Below are 24,333 nucleotides of genomic sequence, written 5' to 3'. Positions count from 1 at the left end.
CGTTGGAATGTTTTGCATAAACCCATCTGGGTGACCTTCTCATTGATCCCTGCTTGCTAGGTCAGCCTGGCAGCTATAGCATCCCTGAGACATGGCCTGTGAGCACGAACAATTTGGTGTTCTGGGCCACCGGCTCCTGATTCTTCCTCCTGTCGCCGCTCAGGGCTGTTTCAGCTTGTGGTGAACGTTTTCACAAGGGCAGTTTAAGCCGTTCACACGTATAATCTCATAGGTTCGGTGGTGTATGAGGGTACCTTTTACCGTCACGCAGGGGAGGCTGGATCTTCAATAGCCGGGAGTTGTTCAAGAGCACCCACGTCCCCGTTCCGGTTTAGCTGGTGGGACGGTCCTCTTGTGAAGTGACCAACGTTTGTATTCCAACATCCAGGCCTGGGGTTCTCCTCCCACTGGCTGTTATTCCAGGCCCCTGTCATTTCCTCTGCTATTTCTCCCTCTCAACGCTGCTCATTTATGAGACTTTTCAGCTGCTTTAAAACTAGTTTTGTTCCCCAAGGGAAATGCAAAATACAATACAAGTATTTTAAACCGCTGATCGTTACTTAAATCGACTTGTGTGTGCATGTGTGAGAACTGCAATAACTATGCAATTGAAGTTTTCATACATGGTTTCCTTTTATTGCCGTTTCAATATCAGCTGGCTGCCACGCTGGCACAGACGGCTGCCGCCTTCGCTTGGTAGACCACACTGCCGACACACCGCGCGCCGCGCCGCCCTGCTCCGCATCTGCGACCGGGCCACTTTTTCCCATCGCGTAACGCGGTCCCCGCACCTTCGCCCGCCGCCTGCCCCGCGGCCTCGGCCGCCCCCTGGCGGCCGCCTGGAGTGCGCGGTGCGGGCTCTGCCAGCCCCGCCCGCCAGGACGCCCGCGCAGGCGCAGAGCAGCGGCGCGCCTCTCCCGCGGCGCCGCCGCAGAGGTGCCTACTGCAGTGCCTGCGCGCCTGGGGCGCCGGAGGGCCGGGGCGGGGGCGGCCAGGCGCGGGCGGGCGGCAGCTGGCCGGAGGCTCCCTGAGGGTTTGCCCAGCGTCCAGCCTCGGTGCGGGCGGCGCGGCGCGTCAGGCGGAGCCCGGGCAGCCCGGCGCGGCTCCGGAGAGGTCCTCAGCGGGGTCCTGGCGTGACATTGATTCCGCAGCCATGTCGGAGCAGACGCGCGCTCCTCCCGCGGCCGCCGCCGCCGCCGCCTCCTCCAACACGAGCATCGTCGGCTTTCTGCGCCACCAGATCAAGCATCGCCCCAGCGTGAGTGGCCCCCGGGACTCCAGCTCCCATCGGCCCCGGCCGCCGCAGCCCCTCTCTCCCTCAGGCCAAGGTCTTCCCTGGACTCCAGCTCCCATCATCCCCAGCGTTTGCGTTCCCGGAGCGGCAGGGTCTGCCCTCCAGGCCTGGGAGCGGCAGGCCCTTTGATTCTGGGGGACTCCAGCTCCCATCACGCCCCGCCAGCGCAGCTGGTGCCTCCAGCCAGGCTGCTCCAGATGCGGACTGCAGCTCCTATCATCCCCGGCATGGAATTTCCACGAAGGGAGGCTGGGCTCCCACGGGCGTCGTGCTCCCCTGCTGCATTTGGGGCTCCGGCTCCATCGTCCCCGGCCACTCATCCACGCTGGCTGGGGAGGATGGGAGGGGGCGGTGGCCGTTTGCGGGGGGGGGTCGATTGACGCTCTTCTCCGCTGGGCTGCGGGAAGGAGGAGGCGGCGGCGCCTGGGGGTGGGGGGGTCGCCCTTAGCGGCCTTTGGCCTTTGCCCGCCCTGCGAAGGGAGAGAGAAGAGGCGCCTCACGCGAGGGAGGTGCCAGGCGTGCCAGGCGAGCGTGCCCGCGGGAGGCGCGTAAGCAGAGGCCAGGCGGCCGTCGGAAAGCTGACTCAGAAGCCGGCTGGAAGAAGCCCCCAACGCCGCCGCCGTGACTGGGGGGCGTTGGGGGCTGTCAGACGAGAGCCCGTTTGTGGACTCCGTGGGGCCCTTGCAAACGTTTCCTTACCGGCTCGGTCGCCTCTGCGGGCGCTGAAGAGGTGACGCAGCCGGGTAAGGAAACGTCTGCAAGAAAACGGCCAAGCTCAGAGGACGCCACAGCCCAACGCTGCGCTACACATACTCGCTTCTGTGGAGAGCCTTTTTTTCTTGGCCCCCCTCTGAATCATCAGCGGTGATATAAATTTGGCTGCGATATCGGAGAATGGTTTCAGACCTGGTGAACTCCCTTGAAAGGCGGTGCTGACGGCTCTTGCCTCCCCCTTAGCCAAAGTTAGTCTGCGCTGCTTAACCATCGTGGCTTGCGCCTTTTGTGGGGAGGACTGTTTCAAACAGCTTTTTGCTGTGCTTTCAGAGGGGCAGCTGGTCGCCAGCCCCATCTTATCTCTCTCTCTCGTCCATTTTTCCCGGGCAAGAGACATTATTTATTCAGAAAGCTCTGGAATACAACCCTGATTCACCCAAAATTGTGGCTGTTCCATAGCATGCTGGCCTTGTAAGTTTGGGGACAGGCAGCTTTGCACTGGTGATGGAGCTGTGGGGGAGAGTCGTCTTGGTGTAGTGGTTAAAGGCACCAGGCTAGAAGCCAGGCGACCCTGAGTCCGGCCTCAGGCACAAAGCCGCTGGGTGATTTGGGCCAGTCCCTTCCTCTCGGTCCAGGAAGAAGCAGGCCAGGGCAAACCGCTTCTGAGAATGCTGCCAGGGAAACTGCAGGGGCTCGTGTCCAGGCAGTTGCCAGGACTCAAGACTGACCTGAAGGGGTGCGCACGCATACACACACACACACACACACACACACACACACACACGAGAGAAGGATGGATTGCACTCTGTCCTTCCCCTGTTGTTTTTCCCAAATGCATTGTTATTTTGAGCACACACAAAGGAATTTTTAATCTCTCATCCTTCCATCCATCCGTGGTTCAGAGGTATAAGGAGCAAGTTATTGTTCTTAAGGTTGCCTTTTTAATCTCATTATCTTCTCTGTCTTATAGCTGATTCCACTTTTCTTAATTATGGGGACTGCGGTAACTGGTGCGGGACTGTATCTTCTACGTCTTGCTTTGTTCTGCCCAGAAGTCAGGTACGAGTCACTCCTTTTGCAACACCTCCTGAGTAAAATGTGCCTTGCTATCCTGCAAACCTCTGCTTTGATGACTTTCAGGCTGGAGCTGGAGTTGTAGTTTTTAGCTGTAGCTATTTAATTGGATCCTTGTAAAAAGCACGGTGCCTAAATGCGCCAGCCAGCTTTTTAAAGCACAGTTAAATTTAATGTAGAAGTTTGGCTGGTGCACCAGTTGTGGCGTTCCCTAGCACAGGAGGACCTGGCTGTAGTAACTCATACCTCATTACCAACCAGTTAGACCAGTGTTTTTCAACCTTGGCAACTTTATAAGATATGTAGACTTCAACTCCCAGAATTCTCTAGCCATCATGGGGAATTCTGGGAGCTGAAGTCCACACATCTTAAAGTTGCCAAGGTTGGGGAAACAGGTGTTGACACTGTACCATGCTTTATGTGGGGCTGCCCCTAAAGACTACCCATAAAATCTGACTGGTCCAGAATGCAGTGGCCCACATACTCACTGTCTCGTGGTGCAAGGAGTATATTCTGATTCTGCAGGCCCTGTGCTGGTTGCCAGTTCATTTGCAGGTACCATATAAAATGCTGAGGTTGACCTCTAAATTTCTTTATGCTGTTTTAATGGCAGGGATGGTGTTCATCATTATAATTTGTGTCTATTTTAATCATACCATGGATGTTTTAAATCTTTTGGTACGTTAAATACCTATATAAACCGCCAAGAGCGGTTCGATTGTAGCAGAGAATACATTTAATAAATAAATAAGTCGGCAGATTTTAGATGGGAGCTTGGGCTCCAGCACAGTGTTTTATCCATCCCTATTCTGTTTGTTGTTATTGGGGATGAATAAAAAGATGGGTGTTTCTGAAGGAATGGTGGCCTTCCTGTAAGGGGATTGTAAAGAAAGGGATGTTTATTCGCTATTGTTGCCATTGTGGTTCCGTAAGAGCCTTGAGGGACAGTAGGTGCATTTGTTTGTACAATACACGGTGTGCATTTTGTTCTCTCTTTTGCATAGATGGGACAAGAAGAATAACCCGGAACCTTGGAACCAACTAGAACCCACTCACCGCTATAAGGTGGGGCACTCCATATTGAACAAATCGCAACGCTCAATACCTGACAGCTTTTGCCTGGAAAAGGTTGCATTTTAAGGGGCTCCACCCAAAAAATGGTTGGATTGTAAATTACACCGAGAGCCAGTGTAATACAGTCTACCAATTAAAGGGCTGGATTTAGATGGGAGATCCACAGGGTCCCGTCCGCCCTTAGCCATGGAACTTTCCTGAATGACGTCGGGCCTGTTGCTCTCTGAGCCCAGCCAACGTCATAGGGTTCTTGGAAAAAAGACATGAGGTGTCCTTTTTGGAGGAAAGATAGGGTATAAATATAACCAGTAAATGAATATTGGGTGTTTTTTTAGAACATTGTCTAACGATTATCCCATTAGGTCATCTCTGAGTAAACAAACAGAGCTCAGTAATCAAATCCTTATTTTTTCTTGCAAAGCAGCTTTAATATCTTTGCTGAAGGATCGAACCCTTACTTAATACTGAATGGAGGGTTATGTAGAATTCCAGCAGACAAGAGTATTTATCCACAGAAGAATGAGCTATTTATTTAGAGTTTTGGGGTAATTATATTCCTATGTTTAAATGAAGACATTTTCTCATATCTTTTTTTCTTGTCTATAAATATTTGTGCGTGCGTGTTTCACTTTTGCACACTGAAAAGTTTTTCTCATTTCTCCCTTTCCTCTTACCCCATGGTAGTGATTTCCAGGCACCTTGAAACTGCTCACAGAATATCTGAATAGTTCGTTGTGCTTTCTTAAGTGTGTAATATTTTAAGCATTCTGGCTTGTCTGCCAAAGGAAGCTGAAAGCTCAGCTTCTCCCATATTTGGTTTGTATAAAAGCCATCATCCAACATTGTCTCTAAAAGGGATCATAGGCACATGGGAAAAACCCTCAGTGCTTTAAATAGCACAGAACTCGCGTGATCTTTTACATTATAAACATTCCTGAAAGATCCAAAGAGTAACTGTAGTTTGGCAAACAAAGATCAGTGAGAAAATACCATGAATTCTAATTGAATGGGAATACAATCTTCATAGACTAGGAGGCCAGGACTATTTTAGAAGCACTTCTACCTGAGGGAGGCATTGCATGACTTCCTCTGATATTCCCATACATATGTCATCTTAACACAAAGTAGGCTCTTTTCTGAAACAATATTCTTTCCTTGCAAACTTAAAAGAGACTGAATTCGTAAGATACAAGCCTCTTAATCGATTAAATTCTCTGGTGGGATTCCGACGGCTGCTGATCGAAAGCAGCCTTTTTCTGTCATCTCTCTCTGATTGAAAATTGTAGCATATACGCAAGTTAACGTTTTTTAAAAAAATTCTCTTGGCTAAACAATCCAGAGGGAGTTGAAATTGGGTGACTTAAAAGAAGAGGTGAGACGAGGGCTCCTCTGTAGCTGAAGAATCTTATCGAGTCTTCAGAGTGTTCTGTGTCAGGTTTCCCCAACCTGGTGCCCTCCAGATGCATTGGGCCTTCAGGTTCCTGGAATTCTCAGCTATTCCAGGCACCTTTCAAGATGTTGACTGTGATAGCGAATGACTAATCTTCAGAACATGCTGAACCGAAGCCTTGGATCTTTTGGGCTGGAGGGCCCATTGGGAATGTTGAGGCAGTCTTGAGCACCCTCACAAAATGAGGGTTGCTTTAGAGCGAATGTCCAGGTCAAGGCATCTGTTCACGAAAGGTAAGCTGTGAGCGGGACAGACGAGTCATTTGCTTGCAGGTCTGACCATCCAGCGGGCAGAACTTCAAGACGCTTGTGGTCCTTTCAACCCTCGGCTCTTTCATTCTGGGTGACCCTTTCAAATCCATCACAGCAAACTGGAGTCTGAGATGGTCAGCCGTTTCCTTCTCTTTCCGGATCACCCCATTCTCACACTCACACGCCTACCGCCCCTGCTTTCGCTCTCCAAGTTCCAAATTGGCTCTTCACCGTTCTCTTCTTCTCCATCGCCCTCCTGTAGGCACCCACAAACAGCTCTTTTCTCTTCCCATCCCACTGGGTAGCATCACATCCTTCTCCCATTTGTTTGGGTGTTATCCCAGCTTCTCCCTAGTTGTGGCTCTGCCACTGCCAACCTGCACTTCTTTCCTCGCCCCTTCCTGTCTTCTGGGTACCAGGGACACTTCAGAGTCATGGAGAACAGCAACATCTGGTGGAATTACAATGGCTGCTGATCGAAAGCAGTTTAGAACACTTTAAGACAGTATTTGTCAACCTTGGCCGGTTTAAGCTGTGTGGACTTCAACTCCCGGAATTCCCTAGCCCCATGCTGGCTGGGGAATTCTGGGAGTTGAAGTCCACACAGCTTAAACCGGCCAAGGTTGAGAAACACTGCTTTAAAAGATACCAGGAGAGGTAAACACTGAAATCATATGATCAGCTGGGCATTGCGGATAGGGGGGAAGTGCCCCCCAAATCTGATGAGCTTTCCTGGCAAGGGTTGAACGGCCATGACATTGCAGTGGCTGGAGGTATGGATCCTTCCCTCCTTTCTCAGCCATGGAGTGGACAATACAGAGAAAAGGCTGTTTTTCAGCCTGTTGCAAAGTTCTGTCTGCCCAAGATATTAGATGCCGCAGATCGACTTACAGCAGGGCTTAACAGCACTGTGCAGCCGGGTGGCAAGACCACTCGGTCAGGTTCTAGTGGCCTGTGTTTGACTTTGATGCAAAGTTGGGATCCAAGAAAGTATGAAATACTGTGCCTTTTTTTTCTTTTTTTTGCATCCAGTTCCTATTTTTCTCTTCTGCACAAGCAGGAGTTTCATCGTAGGAATTTTTTTTTTTCCTTTTCTAGTTTCTTGCCGTTAATATGGACTACAGCAAGCTGGAAAAAGACCGTCCAGACTTCTAAAGTATGGAACGCTCTGAACGTCCTCTTATAAGCTGTACACAAAATGAAGGTCTTTAGGTCTTCCAGAAGCTGACCGCACAACTCATACAGTTAATAATCCAGGAAATACACGTCGATGTGCATTGCGCTTAAAATAATGTTTTGGAAAAGTGCATGCTGAAACTTAATAAATCATAACTTGAAAACTTAATGTTTTGGTCTGCCTGGATTTGTTAAATCTTACGTCAGACAATTTAAAAAGGTATTTATTACTGGTAGCCAAAGGCCATTGCAAGCAATCCAAATTAAAAGAAGAGCCTTTCTCAACCTTGGCAACTTTAAGATGTGTGGACTTCAACTCCTGGAATTCTCCAGCCACCCTTGCTGGCTGGGGAATTCCAGGAGTTGAAGTCCACACATCTTAAAGTTGCCAAGGTTGGGAAACCCTGGTCTGCACCATCAGACATAAATCCTGTATACAGGACAATTTTGTTATGACTGCTTAAATGCTCTTAAATGGTGAAGTTCACAAAGTGTTTTGTCCTGAAATGAATTCGATGGGCCCCATGACAGCCTTCTGTGGCATATCTGTACAGGTGGTCCTCACTTAGCGACCGTTCGTTTAGCGACCATTCAAAGTTACGACCGCACTAAAAATAGTAATACTTCCTGTATTTCAAATGCCACTGGTTTTGAACATCGCCTAGAGGAGTGAATGGAGGTATGGGCTGTAGGACCACTTTGAAGAGAAAAAAAAACTTAAGACTGGCTGGGGGAGTAGTAACTTCTGGGTTCATTCCAAAAGTTTAGAAGAATCTTCATCGTGGGGATCAGCCCAAGAGTTTCTCTCTTACACACCATTCACTATAGATCTCCCAAAGATGGTGAAATCTGTCCCTCCTTTTGGGGGACATTGTTGAGGCAAGTACAAGCTAACGAGCGGTGCTAAAATCTGGCCGCCCTCTACTTCTGTCACGATGGCAGGCAGGAACGGCCTTTCCCTGCACCTTCCAAGAAGCGGGGCCGTTATTCAGCCTTTCTCTGGGCAAAAAGGAAGGCTGCTGCCAGCAGGCGTCTGCCTTTCTGCCCACGCTTGCTGGGCAGCACCCCACCAGCCCTAAGGCTTGGCGTTAGCAGGACCGACCCCCAACCCATGGGCTGGCCGGCTCCGGTTCTCTTGCATGGGATGCAGGAAGGCGGCTGGCGTAAGAGCAGGGCCTGCCTCTGCTCGCCTTCGCTGGGGACGTGGAAGAGCAGAACTGGGCCTGTGGCTGTTCGGGGGGGAGAAGCAATTCGCCGGGCTGCTGCAACAAACTGGGTTGGATGCATTCTTCCAGAGAGGGAGCCAGGGTTTCTTTTCTGCTTTCTCTGTAGCTCTAAGGCAGGGTTTCTCAACCTTGGCCACTTGAAGCCGGGTGGACATCAACTCCCAGAATTCCCCAGCCAGCAAGGCTGGCTGGGGAATTCTGGGAGTTGACGTCCACCCGGCTTCACGTGGCCAAGGTTGAGAAACAGTGCTCTAAGGGGCTATACCCAAAGGGTGCCAGTCAGCTTGCTTGGCTTCCCAGCTGTTGGGGCAGCCCCCGGAGGACCGGGTCTGCCAAACCGGCTAGCGCTCGGAGGGGAGCCAGCAGGAGACGAGACCTGCCGAAAAGCCCTGGAAGAAGGCGATGGCCGCCCACGTTGGCATCGATGTCAGAGGCCAACCTTGGCTGGAGGGAGGCTCCGAGCCCAACCAGGAGCCAGGCTGGGCCTGGGGAGGCTCAGCCTGGCCCAGCGCAGCCGGCCTGGAAGGAGGCCTCGCGGTGTGGATGGGAGACCGCCAGGAGAGCCGAGGGCTGTAGGCCCAGCTGGGAGGTTGGGCCGCCCCGAAGCCGGTCGGGCGCGGGAGGCGTCGCAAGCGGCTCCTGGGCGGCACCCCGGCAAGCCCGGTCAACGCACCGGCAACAAAGCGACCGGCCCCCAGGCAGGGCAGGAGCCCTGCGCAGGCGCGGGGACTGCAACTCCCAGAGTTCCCCGCGCCGCGCCGGCGGAAGGACGTCACGGCCGGGCAGCCGCGCAGGCGGGCGTCGGGACTACAGCCCCCAGCGCTCCCCGCGGCGGCTGGGCGGGCCGGCGCCCCCATGGAGACCCCCGCGGGCACCTTCACGCTGGCCTACCTGGTGCTGGCCGTGTGCTTCGTCTTCCCGCCCACCGAGTTCCACCTGGCCGGGCTGACGGTGCAGAACCTGCTGGGCGGCTGGCTGGGCAGCGAGGACGCCGCCTTCGTGCAGTACCACCTGCGGAGGGGCACCGGCACGCTGCTGGCCCACGCCGCCCTGCCCCTCGGTGAGCCCCCGGCGGGGCGAGGGCGGGGGCCCTCAGCGCCTCCGTGGGGCGGGGCGAGCAGGGGAAGGGGGTCTCGGACCCCAAGAGGCGATGGGGGAGGCGGCTGGACCCTCACCCCCCCCGTGCACGCTGCGTCTCCGCCCCCCTCCATAGGGGGCCTGGGAAGAGGAGGGGGAGCAGGAGCAGAGGTGGGGCCGGAGCCACCCCCAACCCATTTGCTCAAGGGGGAAGGTCCCCAGAAGGAAGGCTGGGCCTTGGGCCTCTGGGGGGAGCCCTGCCCCACCTGGGCGCCTGGAGGGGGGCGTGATGCCTTCAGAGTCGCTGGCAGTCGGGCGGCAGGTGATGGTGATGATGAAGAAGCAGAGCCAGGGGCTTTCACGTTGCCCGTCTCCCCCGACCCTCCACTCCAGTGTTTCTCATGCTGGCTGGGGAATTCTGGGAGTCGAAGTCCACACGTCTTAAAGTTCCCGAGGTTGAGAAACACTGATGTAGAGGTTTCATTCCGATGAATGTTTTCGGCACTTAGTCCGGCTAATTGGTTAGCTCTTTGCTCAGTGCCGTGTGCGAGTTCAGAACATGGGTTAATTCAGTGCCCAGACCGTGCTCAGCGACGGTACAAGAAGAGAAGCAGCATGCCGGCGTCTTAATGCTGCCAGCAGAGGACAAAGAAACTGCCTTTTCTCCGAAGAGCAGAAAATATACATTTGGAGGCTCTGCTCTTCTGCGAGGAGGAAGTCTTAAGAAAGGAAATCACGTTGGTTTTGTCACCTTTCTGCTCTCCCCAGGCTACTATGTTGGCATGTGCTTCGCAGCGCCAGAGAAGCAGCTGTGCAGTTTTTACGAGGCCCCCGACGCCTGGAAAAGCTTCTTTGCCACGGCTGTTCTTGCCCTGACGGTCGCAGGGATATTCGCCTATTACTGGGCCCGGAACGGCTGGAGTAACCACCCCCTGGTCAAGACGCTCTCCACCTACGCTCTCCCGCACTCAGGGTGGAGGGCCGTCGCTTCCTCCATCAATACGGAATTCAGGAGGATTGACAAGTTTGCGACGGGGGCCCCCGGAGCCCGAGTCATTGTCACTGACACCTGGATCCTCAAAGTGACCACCTATTCTTTGCACGTTGCCCAGCAGCGGGACATCCACCTGACAGTGGTAGATTGCAAACAGCACGACCTGTTGCCGGATTCCAACATGCCTGTGCAGTTCCTCACCATCCGCGTGGCCAGCGTGAACCCCAGCGTGAAGCCGTTCGATATCCGGTAACATTTCTTAGGAATCGGGGGCGTCCCCTAAGTCCAGCAGAAGAAGGTCTCAGAATTGCGTTCCCTGATGCCAGCCGAGGCAGAGCTGAACGATACAGCCAAAACGCTTCGGTGGTGTCTTTAACGTAACTATTTTGACCGAACTGCCTTTCCAGTTGGGAAGATGCCAGTTGCAAAAATAGCAAGGTTTCATACCCAGAACATTCCAGTCCTGGCTGGTGGAACAGTCGGTCTGCCTATGTGCCTGGCATGCTCTTTAACTGGAGTGGGCAGGGAACAAGCCCCACGGCATGAGACGCTGATACCTTTAAAGCAGCGTTTCTCCAATCTGACACCCTCCGGATGTGTTCAGATTGCAGACTCCCAGAATTCCTCACCAGCACAGACAGAGGCCTCCAAAGCCTACTCCACCTGCAGCATTGCTGCCTGGGTAGAAAATTCCAGGAATTGGGGTTCTAATGTATCTGGAGGGCAGTAGATGTCTGCCTTAAATAAACCTTTTGGCTTGACCCCGTTTGCCCTTGGATCAGTTTTGGATGAAATGTTTAGGAGGCCGGACCTGGATTCTTAATCCTGCTTATTCTCCACAGAGGTCTCTAGTCACCCATATTTTCCTTTGAAGGTGGTATCATTTGCAGAAAGCTTTGTTTCTTGCTGAGCATCAAACGTATGTCAGCCTTTGTCCAATGGGGACGCTCTCCACATCTGTTTTGGCTCGCTGGGGAATTCTGGGAAGTGAAATCTACACATCTGGAAGGAGCCCAGGCTGACGAAGGCTGATGCATCTTCTTTTCTCTGTATTAAAAACGTAAACCAGACCATGTTGTTTTTCTGTAGGTCTCACATTTAGAGTAGAAAGCCCTTGTTTTTTCACGTTTTATCCAAGTCTGATACAACCTTCATTTTCCTTAAGGCTGAACTCATCTGAATATGGGGAGTTACAAGAAAAGCTCCATGCCCCAATCCGTAATGCTGCAAATGTGGTCATCCATCAGAGCCTGAGCGACATGTTTCTGGAAACCTTTACCTCTCTGGTGGAGATGAATCAGACCTACACTGTTCCAAGCAACCAGGTGAGAGCTTCTTGAGCTGTGGAGATTATTTGTTTTTTAAATCTTGCCTCTTTGCCTGCCTGCACGGAAACTTAATTTGTTAGATTTATATCCCACTTACTTTGTACAAGCAAAGGCAATGTCATGATGCTCCCTTCTACTGTTTTCCCTACCACAACAACCCTGTGAGGTGGGTTGGGCCGAGAGAGAGGGACTGGCCCAAAGTCGCGCAGCTGGCTTTCCTGCCTGAGGGAGGCCTCGAACGCACTGCCTCCCGGTTCCCAGTCCAACACCTTCACCGCTACATCAGACGGGCTCTCTAGAGATGATATGACCAGTGTATGTGCAATAAGACATCCTTTCCCAGCCTTGCAGGGCTGGGATGGGAACAAAATTTTCAGAATTCCCTCCTTGTGCCTGAAGGGAACTCAATTCAATTTTGAGTCAGCTTCATTCCTAAGGACTTAATGGACCCTTCTGTGTAGATTTACTGGCCATGTTCCATTCATTTCCCAGCTTCTGGGAATTTTTTTTCCCACTTTCCAATCCCACCTACAGCCCTGAAATCTCCTGGTGGTCTCCCATCCAACTGTCAACCAGGCTGAAGTCTTTGAGCTTGTTGTCTGTCCGTGAGGTGCTGGCAGAGAAGAGGGTCAAGACTGACTCAGCGCTGCCATCTAGCAGAGAGTGCGGATTCCCTTGAGTCGAGCCCGACGCGCCCCTGTAGCTTCCTTGCCACCAGGGTCGAAGGGGCTTGCCACCGGGCCTTGCCTTTTTCTGGGTGTTTTTCCAACTTCCCCAGCTGCCCCGTAGCTCTTGGGTCTCCTCCTGTCCTCCCATCGAAGCCCAGGCCCGGCCTGGTCCCCCCCTTGCCTTTCCTGGTCGGCGGAGCCACCCACCGGATCAGTACCCAGAGACCCCTTTCTCCCTCTTGCTCTGCAGGAGCTGGACCTCTGCATCGGGTGCATGCAAACCCGGGCCAGCGTCAAGCTGCTGAAGAACTGCCAGGAGCCCCACGAAGGCGAGTGCCAGCCGTGCTTCTGTCGCCCGATGTGGTGCTTGCTTTGCGTGGGCAAGTGGTTTGCCAGCCAGCAGGACCAGCAGCATCCAGAGACGTGGCTCTCTAGCCACGTGCCTTGCCCAACCTGCCGAGCCAAATTCTGCATCTTGGATGTCTGCATGGTGCAGTGAAGGGAGCTGGAGAGAAACGAGGGGAGGAGAGAAATGGGCCGTCGGCTGGGGGGGTCTTGTTTTTGGTTCCCGGGGGCTTCTTTGCCAAGTTATCCTATAGTTCCCCCTCTTGCTTTTTTCCCCCCCTTGTTTGAACTCCCTTTAATGGCTATAATAGAACAGTTGGGAGTGTTTCTACCGACTTGAAGCAGCACTTTGGGGATTCCACTCAGTTCTACTAAGTCTTGAGTAACGTTCCAGAATTCTGGCTTTAGAACGCCGATTACAGGCGAGTATTCCTTAAAGTGAAAATGGCTAATTTCTCTTGATCAAGGGGTTTGCTGTTTAAGGGTACCGTTCTGTATTGCCTCCTAAATCAGTACTGAGTTTGGTGGGTTTTCTGTGCTCTGCCTTAGTATGAAATTCAACTTCCGTTTTTCCAAACTTTCTTATACTGTAAATAGGAATTACACTTACAGAGACTTTGAAGTTTCTTTCCTCATCAGTCAGATGCTCATATACTCCTTGGCTTGGATTCAGACTAAGTCTGCAATCCTGTAGTAATGGAACGAAAGACTGATCTCACTGGGGCTTATTCCGTATAGAGAGGTATAGGATTGTAATCTAAATTATTGCAGTGCTGTAGAAGGATTTTCTCTGCTCAAGAATACGGATTTAACAACCAGGGACTCGTGTGATTAAAAATCACTTTTTTGACCTTAAAATACAGTCATGAGAAAATAACCTGGCATTAGGAGAATTTCTATACCAAAATTAACAATTTGGGAACATACCCCATTATGTTTCTGAAGTAGGCTGAATGTTGGGCAAAAAAGAGAATGCGATCTTTGGCAGGTCTTCAGGTTTTTCTGATTACTTCCTAACTCGTGTTCACCGAGTGTATCACTACTTCAGGATCCTTTGCAAAAGGAAACGGGAGAGAAAGGCGTTAATAAATAAATAAATAAATATTAGTCAACAACTGAGCATTTGTAAGGGAGGAGATTAATTTAAGCTCCTGTTGATTTTTAAAATGAACATATGGTCAAGCTCGCCCCTTTAATCTGTTTCTGTTTATTTCTTACCGTTTGTCCAGACCCTCAAGGCACACGCACACCCCTGCCCAGAACTCCAGTTATTCTGCCTACAACAGCAACCCTGTGAGGTAGGCTGGCCTGAAAGATGGTCCACAGTGAGCATCGGTGGCTGAAGGCAGACTTGAGGTCCCCCCCAGTATATCAAGCAAAGTAAAACATTAAATCCTTCAATGCCCCCTTGCTCAACGTGCCAGCACACCCCTGCCCCCCGCTAAGCTCAGGGTATTGTTCTGGTCTGGTAACGAAGGAGTTCTTCCCCCACCTTCCCCTATCTTTGAATGTATGTCTTTATTTTTTCTAACGGAAATCTTTAAGACTTAAATCTCCATTCATTTCATTCATCAGAGCCAAAAATGTCATGATGGTGATGCTTGTGATTGAAGCTTTGCCCCTTTTCAGTGCGGACCAGCACCGAGAAGAAAGGGGCTGGGTTTTGAAAGCGCAGCTGCCCCCTTGACATTTTTTGACCCCTTCCTGTGCATCACCCCCCTCCCCCCCGGGATAGCATGAACTTTTTCAAGTTTACTCAGAAGTAAGACTTGTTGAAAGTAATGAAGTTTATCCCTCAGCGTGTATAGGTTTACAGCCTCAGTCCGGATCCATCCTGCACGCGTAAAACGTTGAGCCTGCTTTTAATAGCAGGATTGTTTGGCAGAGAAACATCAGAAGGTTTTGTCGGCCCGTTTGTATTCGGGGGCCCTTTCCTTGCCCACCGCCTCATTCGCAAAACGGGACTGATCTTTTCCAACATTCTCACCAGCCAGAGTATTTTGATACGTTAGCCAAGTCAGATGATTATGACTTATCAGCTCACTTTTTCCAAATCCATTTGGGCAGCAGGCTTAACCTGTCGAATTAATCGGTTTTCTGGATTTGCACAACGAAGCCACACCAAAAAACTAACCAAAGCGAAAACCACCCACCCATAGTATTTGTAAATGCAGTGGGTATGTTTCTGAGTGACCAAGTTAAAACATTGTACAAATGCACCTTATCTTTTGCACTTGGGTTTCCCAACTTTGCAAACAACTTCAAATCCCAGAATTCCCCAGTCAGTACAGCCGCTGCTGAGAATTCTGGGTGAGTCTAGAGGTGGGAAACACGGTGGGAAATCCTTAACCGGTTCCTTTTTCAACTGCCCTTAGATCTTTGGGTGGTGTGCTCAGGAGCTTAGTACAAAAGGCAGTTGGGGCTAGGAGAAGCATTTAATTGAAATAGTGAAATATAGGTAATACGATTAGTGCTCCATATTTAGTGATTTCCCTCCTTCCCTGAGATTAAAAATTCCAGTTGAGAAATATCTGGAAGGCATTATCCAGTATTATATTCACTACCAAAAGGGCCGGTACTAGTAATCCTTTACTTACGTTCCTACACATAATCTGCTAAATAAAATTTGCCATTCTCATGAGCCCAACAATGGTATCTGTTATTTCATTCATCTGGATTTTAACATTATTTAAATATTGTATTATTGCTGTTCTCTTTGATTTCAAATCAGTTTATATATGAAGTCTCGTTTCTTTTCCACTTGCTTTTGAAACGGTGCTTGTCATGGCTGATTTATTGACCACCCATAAATCTAGAAGAATTATTTTAAATTTCTAGCTGTTCTGGGCTTTCGACTCATTTTCGCAAGGTATGAATCACTTATCATTTAAGTGATTTGAATAATCACTTATGATATCATTTATTCATAAGGCATAACCAACTATTGGTAAATTCACTGGATGGGACATAGTGCACTAACCACGAGCAAGGGAACTATACAAAGCTCAGGTAGGAAACTTTCCATTCCCAGAATTCCCCAGCCAGTATGGCCTTGGCAGAGATTTATGGGAGTTGAAGTGCACACATTAGTTATGGGAGAAGGGCACCTGTCGTTCTGGTTACAAAAGAGAAAGCAAAGATTGAGAATGAATGAATGTATGGGCAATTTTCTCAGTGGAAGAACATAAGAAGCAGAGTCCTTCAAGGATTGGTGCTAAGTCAGATGCTCTCTAACTTGTTCATAAGCGATCCTCACTTGAGGGTTAGTAGTGACCCGGCCAACTTTGCGGATGATGCTAAACTGAGGCGGCTAAAAACTCAGCATGACTGTGAAGAGCTTCAGAAGGATCTCCATAAATTGGGTGGTCCACCAAGTGGCAAATATTGTTCAGTTTAAATGAATACAAAGTGATGCACGTTGGAACAAACTTCACACGTATACCACAGGGCTCTAAGCTGTCTGGAGCTACTCAGGAAAGAGACCTTGACGTCACAGTGGAGAGCTCAGTGAGACTCTTCAACACGTGCCAACTGTGCAAAAGGCAAATTCCATTTTGGGAAAGAATAAGTAAAACTACCAACACCGCAGTGCCCTTCAATAAATGTAGGATATGTCTGCCTCTGGATTACTGTGTATAAGACTCATCAGATGCAACGGAAAGGTGTAACAGACCTGAAGAAAGAGCCACAGATGGCAAGGCGATAATTCCCTACAAGAAAAAGCTAGAATGTTTGGGGCTCTTGCTTGGGAAAAAGGCAACAGAGAGGAGACATGATCAAGATGCATAAAAATCATGGATGGGCTGGAGAAAGCGGGCAGGGTGAAGTTGTCTCTGCTTCTCTGAAATTGCTAGGACAGAGTCATCTGATGAAGCTGAGCAGAAGGGGGCTGAAACAGACCAGAGAAGGTCCTTTGCCAAGCTCACGACGAGTCTGTAGAATTAATTACTACAAGAGACAGACAAGGGTTTGGATAAATTCATGGTCCAGGAAGGGCTATTGATCTTGCAGGCTCCACATGACCAGGTTGGTGCCACCATGTCTTGGAATTCAAGCTGGAGAGGAAAAGCAGTGGGAAAGGATAGGGCTCCCTCCCTCAGAGATGTTGGGACCACTTTTGTGAGAAGCCAAATGCTGGACTGAGATGGCCTGATCCAACAGGCCTCTCAGATTCTTATCTGGAGACTGTCAAGATTAGGGAAGACTGGCTGTGAGTGAGCAATGCGAGCTTTGCATGGAAAAGGTCCTGGAGATGCCACCACAGTCTAGAAGAAAAGGCATGTTTTCGTTGCTGTGTCTTAAGATGCAAATTCTGTTACACCAATCCCACCCAGAGCGGATCTGACCGACCATGGCATGTCTCTTCTGCCCTCTTTCGTGGTGAGCTGCCTGTGCCCAGATTATACCACTTCAGACTGGAAGGGGAGGCCGTTACAAGTAAGTGACACGCGTGTGCGAGATGAAAAGGAGTTCCAGATGTTGGTTGAGGCTAGATCAACCAAATCATGGTCCTAAGCGCTCAACGTCACAAGTGGTTTGTCTGCCGAAGCATAATGTGATGGTGTAACTCCTCCACAGTGCGTCATAAACCAAATTATGATTTAGTCTGCTCTGTGAACTCAACCAATTGTGGCTTATTCCACAATCATAGTTAGCCAAACTAGGGCTTGACCCTAGGCTTCTTCTCTTGCATGGATGATTTCTATGCCGACCGCAGGATGGGATGGAATAATGGCGCTGCTCAAGTGAGGCCTCTTAAGAATAAGCTTCCTTTATTGGGTTTGCTCTCCAAAATAGCCTCACGTCTTTGTGACATTCCTCGAACTTTGCAGGCAGCTCCTGCGTTTTGAGCCGCAGGCCGCCGAAATAAAGGGAAGACGGGCAAGGTTAGGTTTGTGTCCAAGGCATAAGTTAAACACGTTGCGGTGGGCGAAGAAAATGCAGGAGGAATATTTTATATTGTGGCTCCGGGATTGCATCTAGCCTGTTAATGTTGGGAAGCTTTGCTCTGATCAAGGGAGAGCAGCTACTAGAGATGCACAGCTTCCTTACGCCGTGTAATAATTCCTATTTTATAATGGAAGCCAAGTCTTCAGAACTGATACAGACATTATCAAGATCCACTAATTTAAAAATGTTTATTGCTGAGAAATATCTTAAAATCTTGGCTATTTTACAAACTGAACAAAATGTTCATTGTTATGAATACATCATTATTCTCCCTCCCAAAGAAATATACTGAATACATCTGTTCTTATTTGAACATTTACATCTACATAATAATCTATATCATTATCCCAACTGCAATAGTTCCTGCAACAAGAGATGTTAATAGATTTTTGTCCCAACTATCATTTTAGGTTTTTTTGTTACTATCACATCAATTATTACATACATTGTTTGACTACTTATATTAGCCCTCTAACCGTTACCTTAAAATCCCATTCTCCTTTAAAAGAAGATTTAGGGTTTTGTGGGGTTTTTTTGCATCAATCAGTTTAACTTTTGCAAAGGTTTCCACGTCCCTCCAAATGGGCTACCTGGTTCCGTTTCACTCTTGCACAGCTAGTGTCCATCAGGGTGTTCACGGAATACTTGCACATCGTGTTTTACTGCATGCTACGAAAAGTTCCTGTTTTTTCCCTACCATACAGGATCGATGGTTTACTGTTAAGTACCGGTAACCCACCAGATGAAATTGGCCTTCAACACCGGGCGACACGTGCGCGTGTGCGCTCACACAGAATCTGGTCCGCCTGCAATTTTAAAAGTCAGCAGCAATATTTGCTTGGTTGCTAAATGAAGACCTGAGATTATCACTCACGCGTCGAAGATTTCTTCTCGTGGCTCAGAATAAATGCAACCTGTCGTAGCTGGTATCTCTTTTACGTTTAGGGCTGGGCACTTGTGTGATACCTACTTTATCTATGAGCTCGGTTTAAATACTCCAAATCCTCTTCCAGCTTTTAAATCCGTCTGTACCCATCCTGGGGCTCCCTCCTGGCCTCCAAAGGCTCGACTTCAGCTCCAAAAGTCAACACAGCAGCAAGTGGGGAAGGGGAGGCTGCGGGACGAGGTCTTAAAGCTTGTATTTTTTTTTACAGTAGACTTTAATTCTTTAATTTAAAAAGAAGAGACCAACATGGAGACCTGCAGCGGGGTGGAGAGCTTTCATTGTCCACGAAGGGGAACTTCAGATCTGTTAGGAAAAGTTCAGGAGACGTTTGGGTAGAAATGAAAACCTTTCGGTCTCAGCCCGTCCCGCGGATCTTTAAAAACCTATGCTAGCCCTGCTTCCGTTGATCAGTCACACAAGATGAGCCAACAGCACAACAGATGATGGTCTCTAGTTGAGGGTTTCTCAACCTTGGCAACTTTAAGACGGGGGGACTTCAACTCCCAGAATTCCCCAGCCAGCATATGCTGACATATGCTGGCTGGGGAATTCTGGGAGTTGAAGTCCCCCCGTCTTAAAGTTGCCAAGGTTGAGAAACCCTGCTCTAGTTGATCACCCAACACAGCACAGAAGAGGACAGGAATCTCCCACAGAACCACCTTCTGCATGGAAAAGAAGGCCACGTCCCGTGTAAAGGTGACCATTGTCAGATTCAAGAACATTTATAAACCCAACTCCTGGGAGGTCTGATCTTTTTAGAAATGATGAAAAGCTCCCCACTGGCTTGCAAAACTCCTTTGGAGAAAACACAGTGTGGTCTGCCTGGGAGGTACCCTTAGCTGACAGAAGTCCCCCCCCCGCCCCACAACTTTTTTCCTATGCCATTATCCAGGCTGGCTGGGGAATTCTGGGAGTTGGAGTCCACACCTCTTCAAGTGGCTGAGGTTGAGAAACACTGTTCTACGCCACTGCGATCCGCACGGACCAGAAGGATCGTTTAATGACCAATCAACAAGTTGGCAAATGTTTTAGGGAGAGTTGAGGTAGAGCAATAACTGCTTTCTTAAATCAGTGTTCCAGCCCCCCCCCGCCCCCAAATGGCTAAATATGAAATGCTGGTTCTTGCCTTTGGCTGGCACCAAGCCACACAGCTGTTTGAAGGAGGGGATGGATGTCCGTGAACCAGGTTGGAACGAACGTTGGGCTAAAATCTCTTCTCGCAGACAGGTTTGTCTGGAATGCGGGCGCAAACTGAGAACAATCTACAACGCGCACGAAAATGAACACTCCCCACATTGCGAACAATCAGAAGGAAGGGCGCAAGCAATTTGGACCGCAGAACCATGGCAGAACTTCTCAGCCGCTCCTGTAACTAACTTGGGAGATCCTGGCTTTGAAGAAAGCAAGTCATCAACCACCGTTGGCTCACCACGATGATTGGCTTCACCCAGCAAGCCCCGTTATGATTTAGTGCGGTGGGCAAATGAAAGCAAGGAGGTCAGATTGCGACCGGCAAAGCCCTCGTGGGCCACCTTTGTTTACGGCTGAATGTGTTTGGAGATCAGGCCACCGAAGGGGGAAAAGCAACCGTTGGTGGGGTGGATTTTCTTTGCTCCTGAGGTCTTCCCCAAGGGCGGATTAACCCTGTTTTAACCTCTCCCGGTGCAAATGACAAAGGCAACTGTGGGCATTGCCTCTTGGTAATACCCTGAGAGATGGGAAGTGGCGTGTCTTCAATACAGGTCGGAGAAGGCCCCTTAGAGAAGCGAAAGGCCAGTAAACTTTCATCAGCTCCCTCAATAACCATCAGCACTTCAAAATCAACCAAGACGTTAACAAGTGGATCTTCTTGTTTAGTATACAAACAGTGACCAGGCAACGCTTCAGATTCAGTTCAGAGCAACAACCCAGCCCCAGTTCGAAGCTCATGAAAGCAGCCGCATCTCTTGCTGGGATGTGCAGCGTCTCTGCGTTCCACAACATCCCTTCCGGATTGGATCCAAAGCCTTGCACCCCCTTCGCAGACATTAACACGGCTAAAAACAAGGAAGAGCGTCTCTTCCTTGCAAAGGCCAAGAGAGCTGAAGGGGACAGAAGATACGTATAGTCTGTATCTGGAAAGCACAACGCTGGGGCAGGCTGATTTACGCTTTCCATAACTGGCAACCCTAACCTCATTTGTGTCATCAGTTTTAAACAATAGGAGGCACTTTGGGTTCTATACCAGCGTTTCTCAACCTTGACCACTTTTAAGATATGTGGACTTCAACTCCCAGAATTCCCCAGCCAGCATGGCTAGCTGGGGAATTCTGGGAGTTGAAGTCCACACATCTTAAAGTGGCCAAGGCTGAGCAACACTGGTCTATACAATTCGATGAGCGCCAGAATGATTGTACAAGGGCAGAGCTGATCGTATTTGCTAAAAAGGAAAGAGGAAAACTCACAGCCAGACTCATCTTATCAGGAAATCCATATGAGAGATGGGAAGGATAACTTCTTTCTCAAATGCAGCAGAAGATCAGAAGACGTCTGGTAGCACCTTTTCTGACTCACCCATTTTCTTAAAAGGCATCCGCTTTCCGCAGCTCCCGAAAGCGGACGCCCTTAATAACACCTGACTTTTTGACCACCGTGGACTAACCGGCTCTCCTCCTACACAGTCTACAATTAAAAGCAGCAGGAGGGACTAACCACAGCAGAATCCAGCTGAAGCAGCCTTCTAGAAAACGAGAGGGCCCCGGCCCCCAGGAAATGCTTGAACAAAGCAAGTAAGAAATACGGATGGGATAGGAGTGAGGCCCCCAGGATTACTACGGCAAGGTCAGTTCAGGCGGAGAATTCGCTCTCGCAAGAAGAGGCAAGCAGCGCAGGGCCCAGCAGCCTTCCACATCTGTCTCTCCTTGCCAAAATCCCCGCCATAGCTCTGACCCCTCCCCACTCTTTTTACCTGGCGGCACAGATAAAAACGCAAATCAGAAGCTGAACACCATTGAAATACTCCCTCTGTTTGGCACAGCAAGACGAGGTGGCTTTCCCGGGGATCAGGAAAATCTAGGTGTGCGACTAGGGTGGGGAACAGAGAGCCCGGCAAAAGAACGATCTAACGCGGGGGGAAGCAGATCTCAAGGCTGGGCCCCTGGACAGGAGAGAAGCGCCTGCCGGAGACTCCCCCTTGACCAAATTCCCCAACGCCCCAGAATTAACCGATTCAGAGGGTTTATTTCCAGCACCTCCACGCTGAAAGTCACAGCAGCTCCACAACACCTGGCCTGCAGTCCATCGATGGCGCTCCAGGATCTAGATGCTGGCGGGGGAGCACCTTGTTTTAAAGCTTCATATTAAATATTAAATACTCTCATTTTAGCCATACGTTACTTTGTCAAAGACAAAACGCCCGTGGAGCAGCCCGGGGCTTCCTCTCCTGAGCGCTCGCTGCCCCAGCGCAACCTTCCCAAGGGGAAACGGGGAATCCAAGGGGCTGCAGGCCATCTTGCCGAGGCGCTGGGGGCCGTGGGCGGCATCTAGAGCCCGTCGACCCCCTCTCCTTCCTTGCAAGGCACCAAACACCGGGCAGGGCCAACGTTTCCGAGTTTCATTTTCCTTTAAATAAAAAAAGCTCTCTTTCGGTTTTAGCAGAGAAGTCTGCCGGAAAGCCCTTCGGGCGCTTTTGCTACAGTCTTCCGCGGCTCTTAGAGAAGGGAGTCATCCGTGCATCCGCCTTCTAGTCCATATCGGAATTCCTGCAGGTTGGAGACGCCGTAGAAATGGATGAAAGCCGCTGCCACCACCAGGACGTGGAAGATCTGATGCGACTGGAACTGCGGGAAGACAAAGGGCCCTTTCAAGATGGAGAGAACCAGGGCTGCGAGCGCCCCGGCTTGGCCAAAGGGAACCCCCTGCTGCATCTGCCCTGCCCTGCCCAGTCCCCGATCCAAAGCTGGCCACCTATTTATGGGTCTGGTGGTGCCTCCTGAGATACCAGCATGTTCCTGTGGGGGTTAAAAACACTCGGCTGCGGAGGCATCTGAAACGGTCAAGATGGTGGTCATGCCTGCGGAACTGAAGCCTTACCCTTTACATGTTGCAACCCACGCAGGGTTTTAATTGTGGTTGCGACCACCACCTTGTTTCTTTCTACCACCCCCTTGCTCCCCTGCCCGTCTGGGTGTAATCTGGTAGTGCAACTTTCCTCCCCAATGAAGAAATCTGTCTTATGTTTCCCTGTGATCTGTTCAACGATATACAGAGGGGGACAAGAGGCTGACAGGTTACTCCGGTTTTCTGCAGGCTGGGACCCCTCCAGAAGTGTTGGACTACAACTCCCATCATTGCCGTGCTGGCTGGGGATTGCGGGAGTTGTGGCCCAGCCCCTCTGGGAGGAACTCAGCTTGGGAAGACTCCTTAAAAGGGTCTGCCTTGAAACAGTGTCCTCGTTCCTCCCTTTAAACAAAGATGAAGATTAAGCTATATAGGCTGATTGCTTTTTGGGGGGGCGTTGAGATGAGGAGGGAAACTCTGGATGAAGGTCCGGATCAAGGGGAAGAGTCTGTCAACAGGAGGAGAGCACCGGTCAGTTTTAAAAGGCAGTTTTTAAAGAACGGAAGCACTGAAACCGTCGGTTCAGAGGTTCCCACCCCAGTGCAACCCGGGTGCATTCGCATCCCCACGGTCACCGTATGCACAAGTGGGCTCTCTGAAAGCCACCAAGAGCCTGCAGCTGGGAAAGACCCTCTGTAGGCGCCTGTATCCAAATCTCCTGCAGTGGGAAGACTCCGGCCTGGTCCAAGGGACTCGTGTCACCTGCATGCACTAACTCCAAACAGTTTTCTGGGGAGCAACACAAAAGTGGCTTGCCACTGCCTTTTCCAGAAAGGTTTTTTTTCTTTCAACTTCTTAGCCCAGCCAACAGCCCTGGACTTCCTGGTGCTCTGCCACCCAGCTCCTAATCCGTTCCACGCCTGCTAAGCAGTGCAGGTTTAGCCAAGGTCAGCGAGGGCTTGCCGTGGACTTCAGGGCTTAAAGCTGGGTCTGAGTTAATTTCCCTGGAGAAGTAATGTCCTTTTCAACTTGACGGGGGGTCCGTATTGTTTTCTTGGCAACCAATGGAAGCGATTGGCTATTCCTTTTATCCAGGGTGTTTGGTAAGAGGAATCAGTGGTCACAGTGAATCAGGGGCTCCCCACCCACGTTCTTCTAGCACAGTGTTTCTCAACCTCAGCAACTTTAAGAGGGGTGGACTTCAACTCCCAGAAGGGAATTCTGGAAGTTGAAGTCCACCCCTCTTAAAGTTGCTGAGGCTGAGAAACCCTGCTCTAGCAGACCTAACTGGCTCCCTTGCAGTGATCCACTCCGTTTGGCTTCTGGAGAGCAGGACCTCCACCCCCCAAAATCTCTGCCAGTTACAGCAGGTACGAGGCCCGCCCCACGGACAGACTTACCCAGATGTCAAACTTGCCCGGAAAGAACCGTTCAGGGATGCGGGCCGCGTAGAGCCCAGCCCCGGTTATGTACATCACGGCCATGAGGAAGAACCAGCCCATCTGGCCCACGGTGGTGGCCTTCGCAAACCCTTCGGCGATAGTGAAGTGCATGGTGGGCACCACGCCGCTCAGACCCAGGCCAAGGAAGACCCCTACGAAAGGAACCAAGACACTCCATCAGCATCCAGAAGGGAGGCTCCGGGTCCAACAAGCCATTCCCGTGCAAGGTGGCGCGCAGAGGAAACCCTAAATAAAACATGTAGCAAGGGAGGAAGAACCCAAAAGC

The 24,333-nt window shown here is 50.4% G+C and overlaps 3 protein-coding genes across 5 annotated transcripts in view; 2 read left to right on the top strand and 1 right to left on the bottom strand.

Annotated features, from left to right (window-relative positions):
- Window positions 1–1,099: 1,099 nt before the first annotated feature.
- Window positions 1,100–7,202, top strand: COXFA4 (cytochrome c oxidase associated subunit FA4). The gene is made up of 4 exons (XM_088150308.1): window positions 1,100–1,258; window positions 2,979–3,067; window positions 4,087–4,147; window positions 6,956–7,202. Exons 1-4 carry the CDS (start codon window positions 1,154–1,156, stop codon window positions 7,010–7,012), a joined length of 312 nt encoding a protein of 103 aa, XP_088006434.1. The 5' UTR covers window positions 1,100–1,153; the 3' UTR covers window positions 7,013–7,202.
- A 1,826-nt stretch (window positions 7,203–9,028) lies between these two features.
- On the top strand, window positions 9,029–22,781 carry TMEM129 (transmembrane protein 129, E3 ubiquitin ligase). 2 transcript variants are annotated; one of them, XM_088150306.1, is made up of 4 exons: window positions 9,029–9,319; window positions 10,105–10,579; window positions 11,496–11,655; window positions 22,201–22,781. In XM_088150306.1, the coding sequence occupies exons 1-4, from the start codon at window positions 9,115–9,117 to the stop codon at window positions 22,258–22,260; spliced, it is 900 nt and encodes a 299-aa protein (XP_088006432.1). In that variant the 5' UTR covers window positions 9,029–9,114; the 3' UTR covers window positions 22,261–22,781. The 2 variants fall into 2 exon arrangements, with proteins under 2 accessions (XP_088006432.1, XP_088006431.1); XM_088150305.1 differs by lacking the exon at window positions 22,201–22,781 and adding an exon at window positions 12,577–15,312 and having other exon boundaries at window positions 9,031–9,319.
- LOC103064456 (adiponectin receptor protein 1) overlaps window positions 17,796–24,333 on the bottom strand; it is a 23,290-nt gene continuing 16,752 nt past the window's right edge. The window contains exons 8-10 of one of the 2 annotated variants that reach the window (XR_015797779.1): window positions 24,006–24,199; window positions 19,189–22,385; window positions 17,796–19,037 (exon numbers count right to left, since the gene is read on the bottom strand). Coding sequence is in view for 1 of the 2 variants with exons in the window: in XM_088150304.1 (XP_088006430.1) it covers window positions 22,257–22,385; window positions 24,006–24,199 (323 nt within the window). In the remaining variant the exon portion in view is untranslated. Of the gene's footprint in view, window positions 19,038–19,188; window positions 22,386–24,005; window positions 24,200–24,333 lie in introns of those variants that run through there. The other variant, XM_088150304.1, reaches the window with a different exon arrangement.

This window comes from Python bivittatus, unplaced genomic scaffold (assembly GCF_059951505.1).
Source record: "Python bivittatus isolate LINGU-HERP-01145 unplaced genomic scaffold, Pbiv_v1 ctg000610_np1212, whole genome shotgun sequence".
NCBI lineage: Eukaryota > Metazoa > Chordata > Lepidosauria > Squamata > Pythonidae > Python > Python bivittatus.
This window is presented reverse-complemented; position numbering and strand designations above follow the sequence as displayed.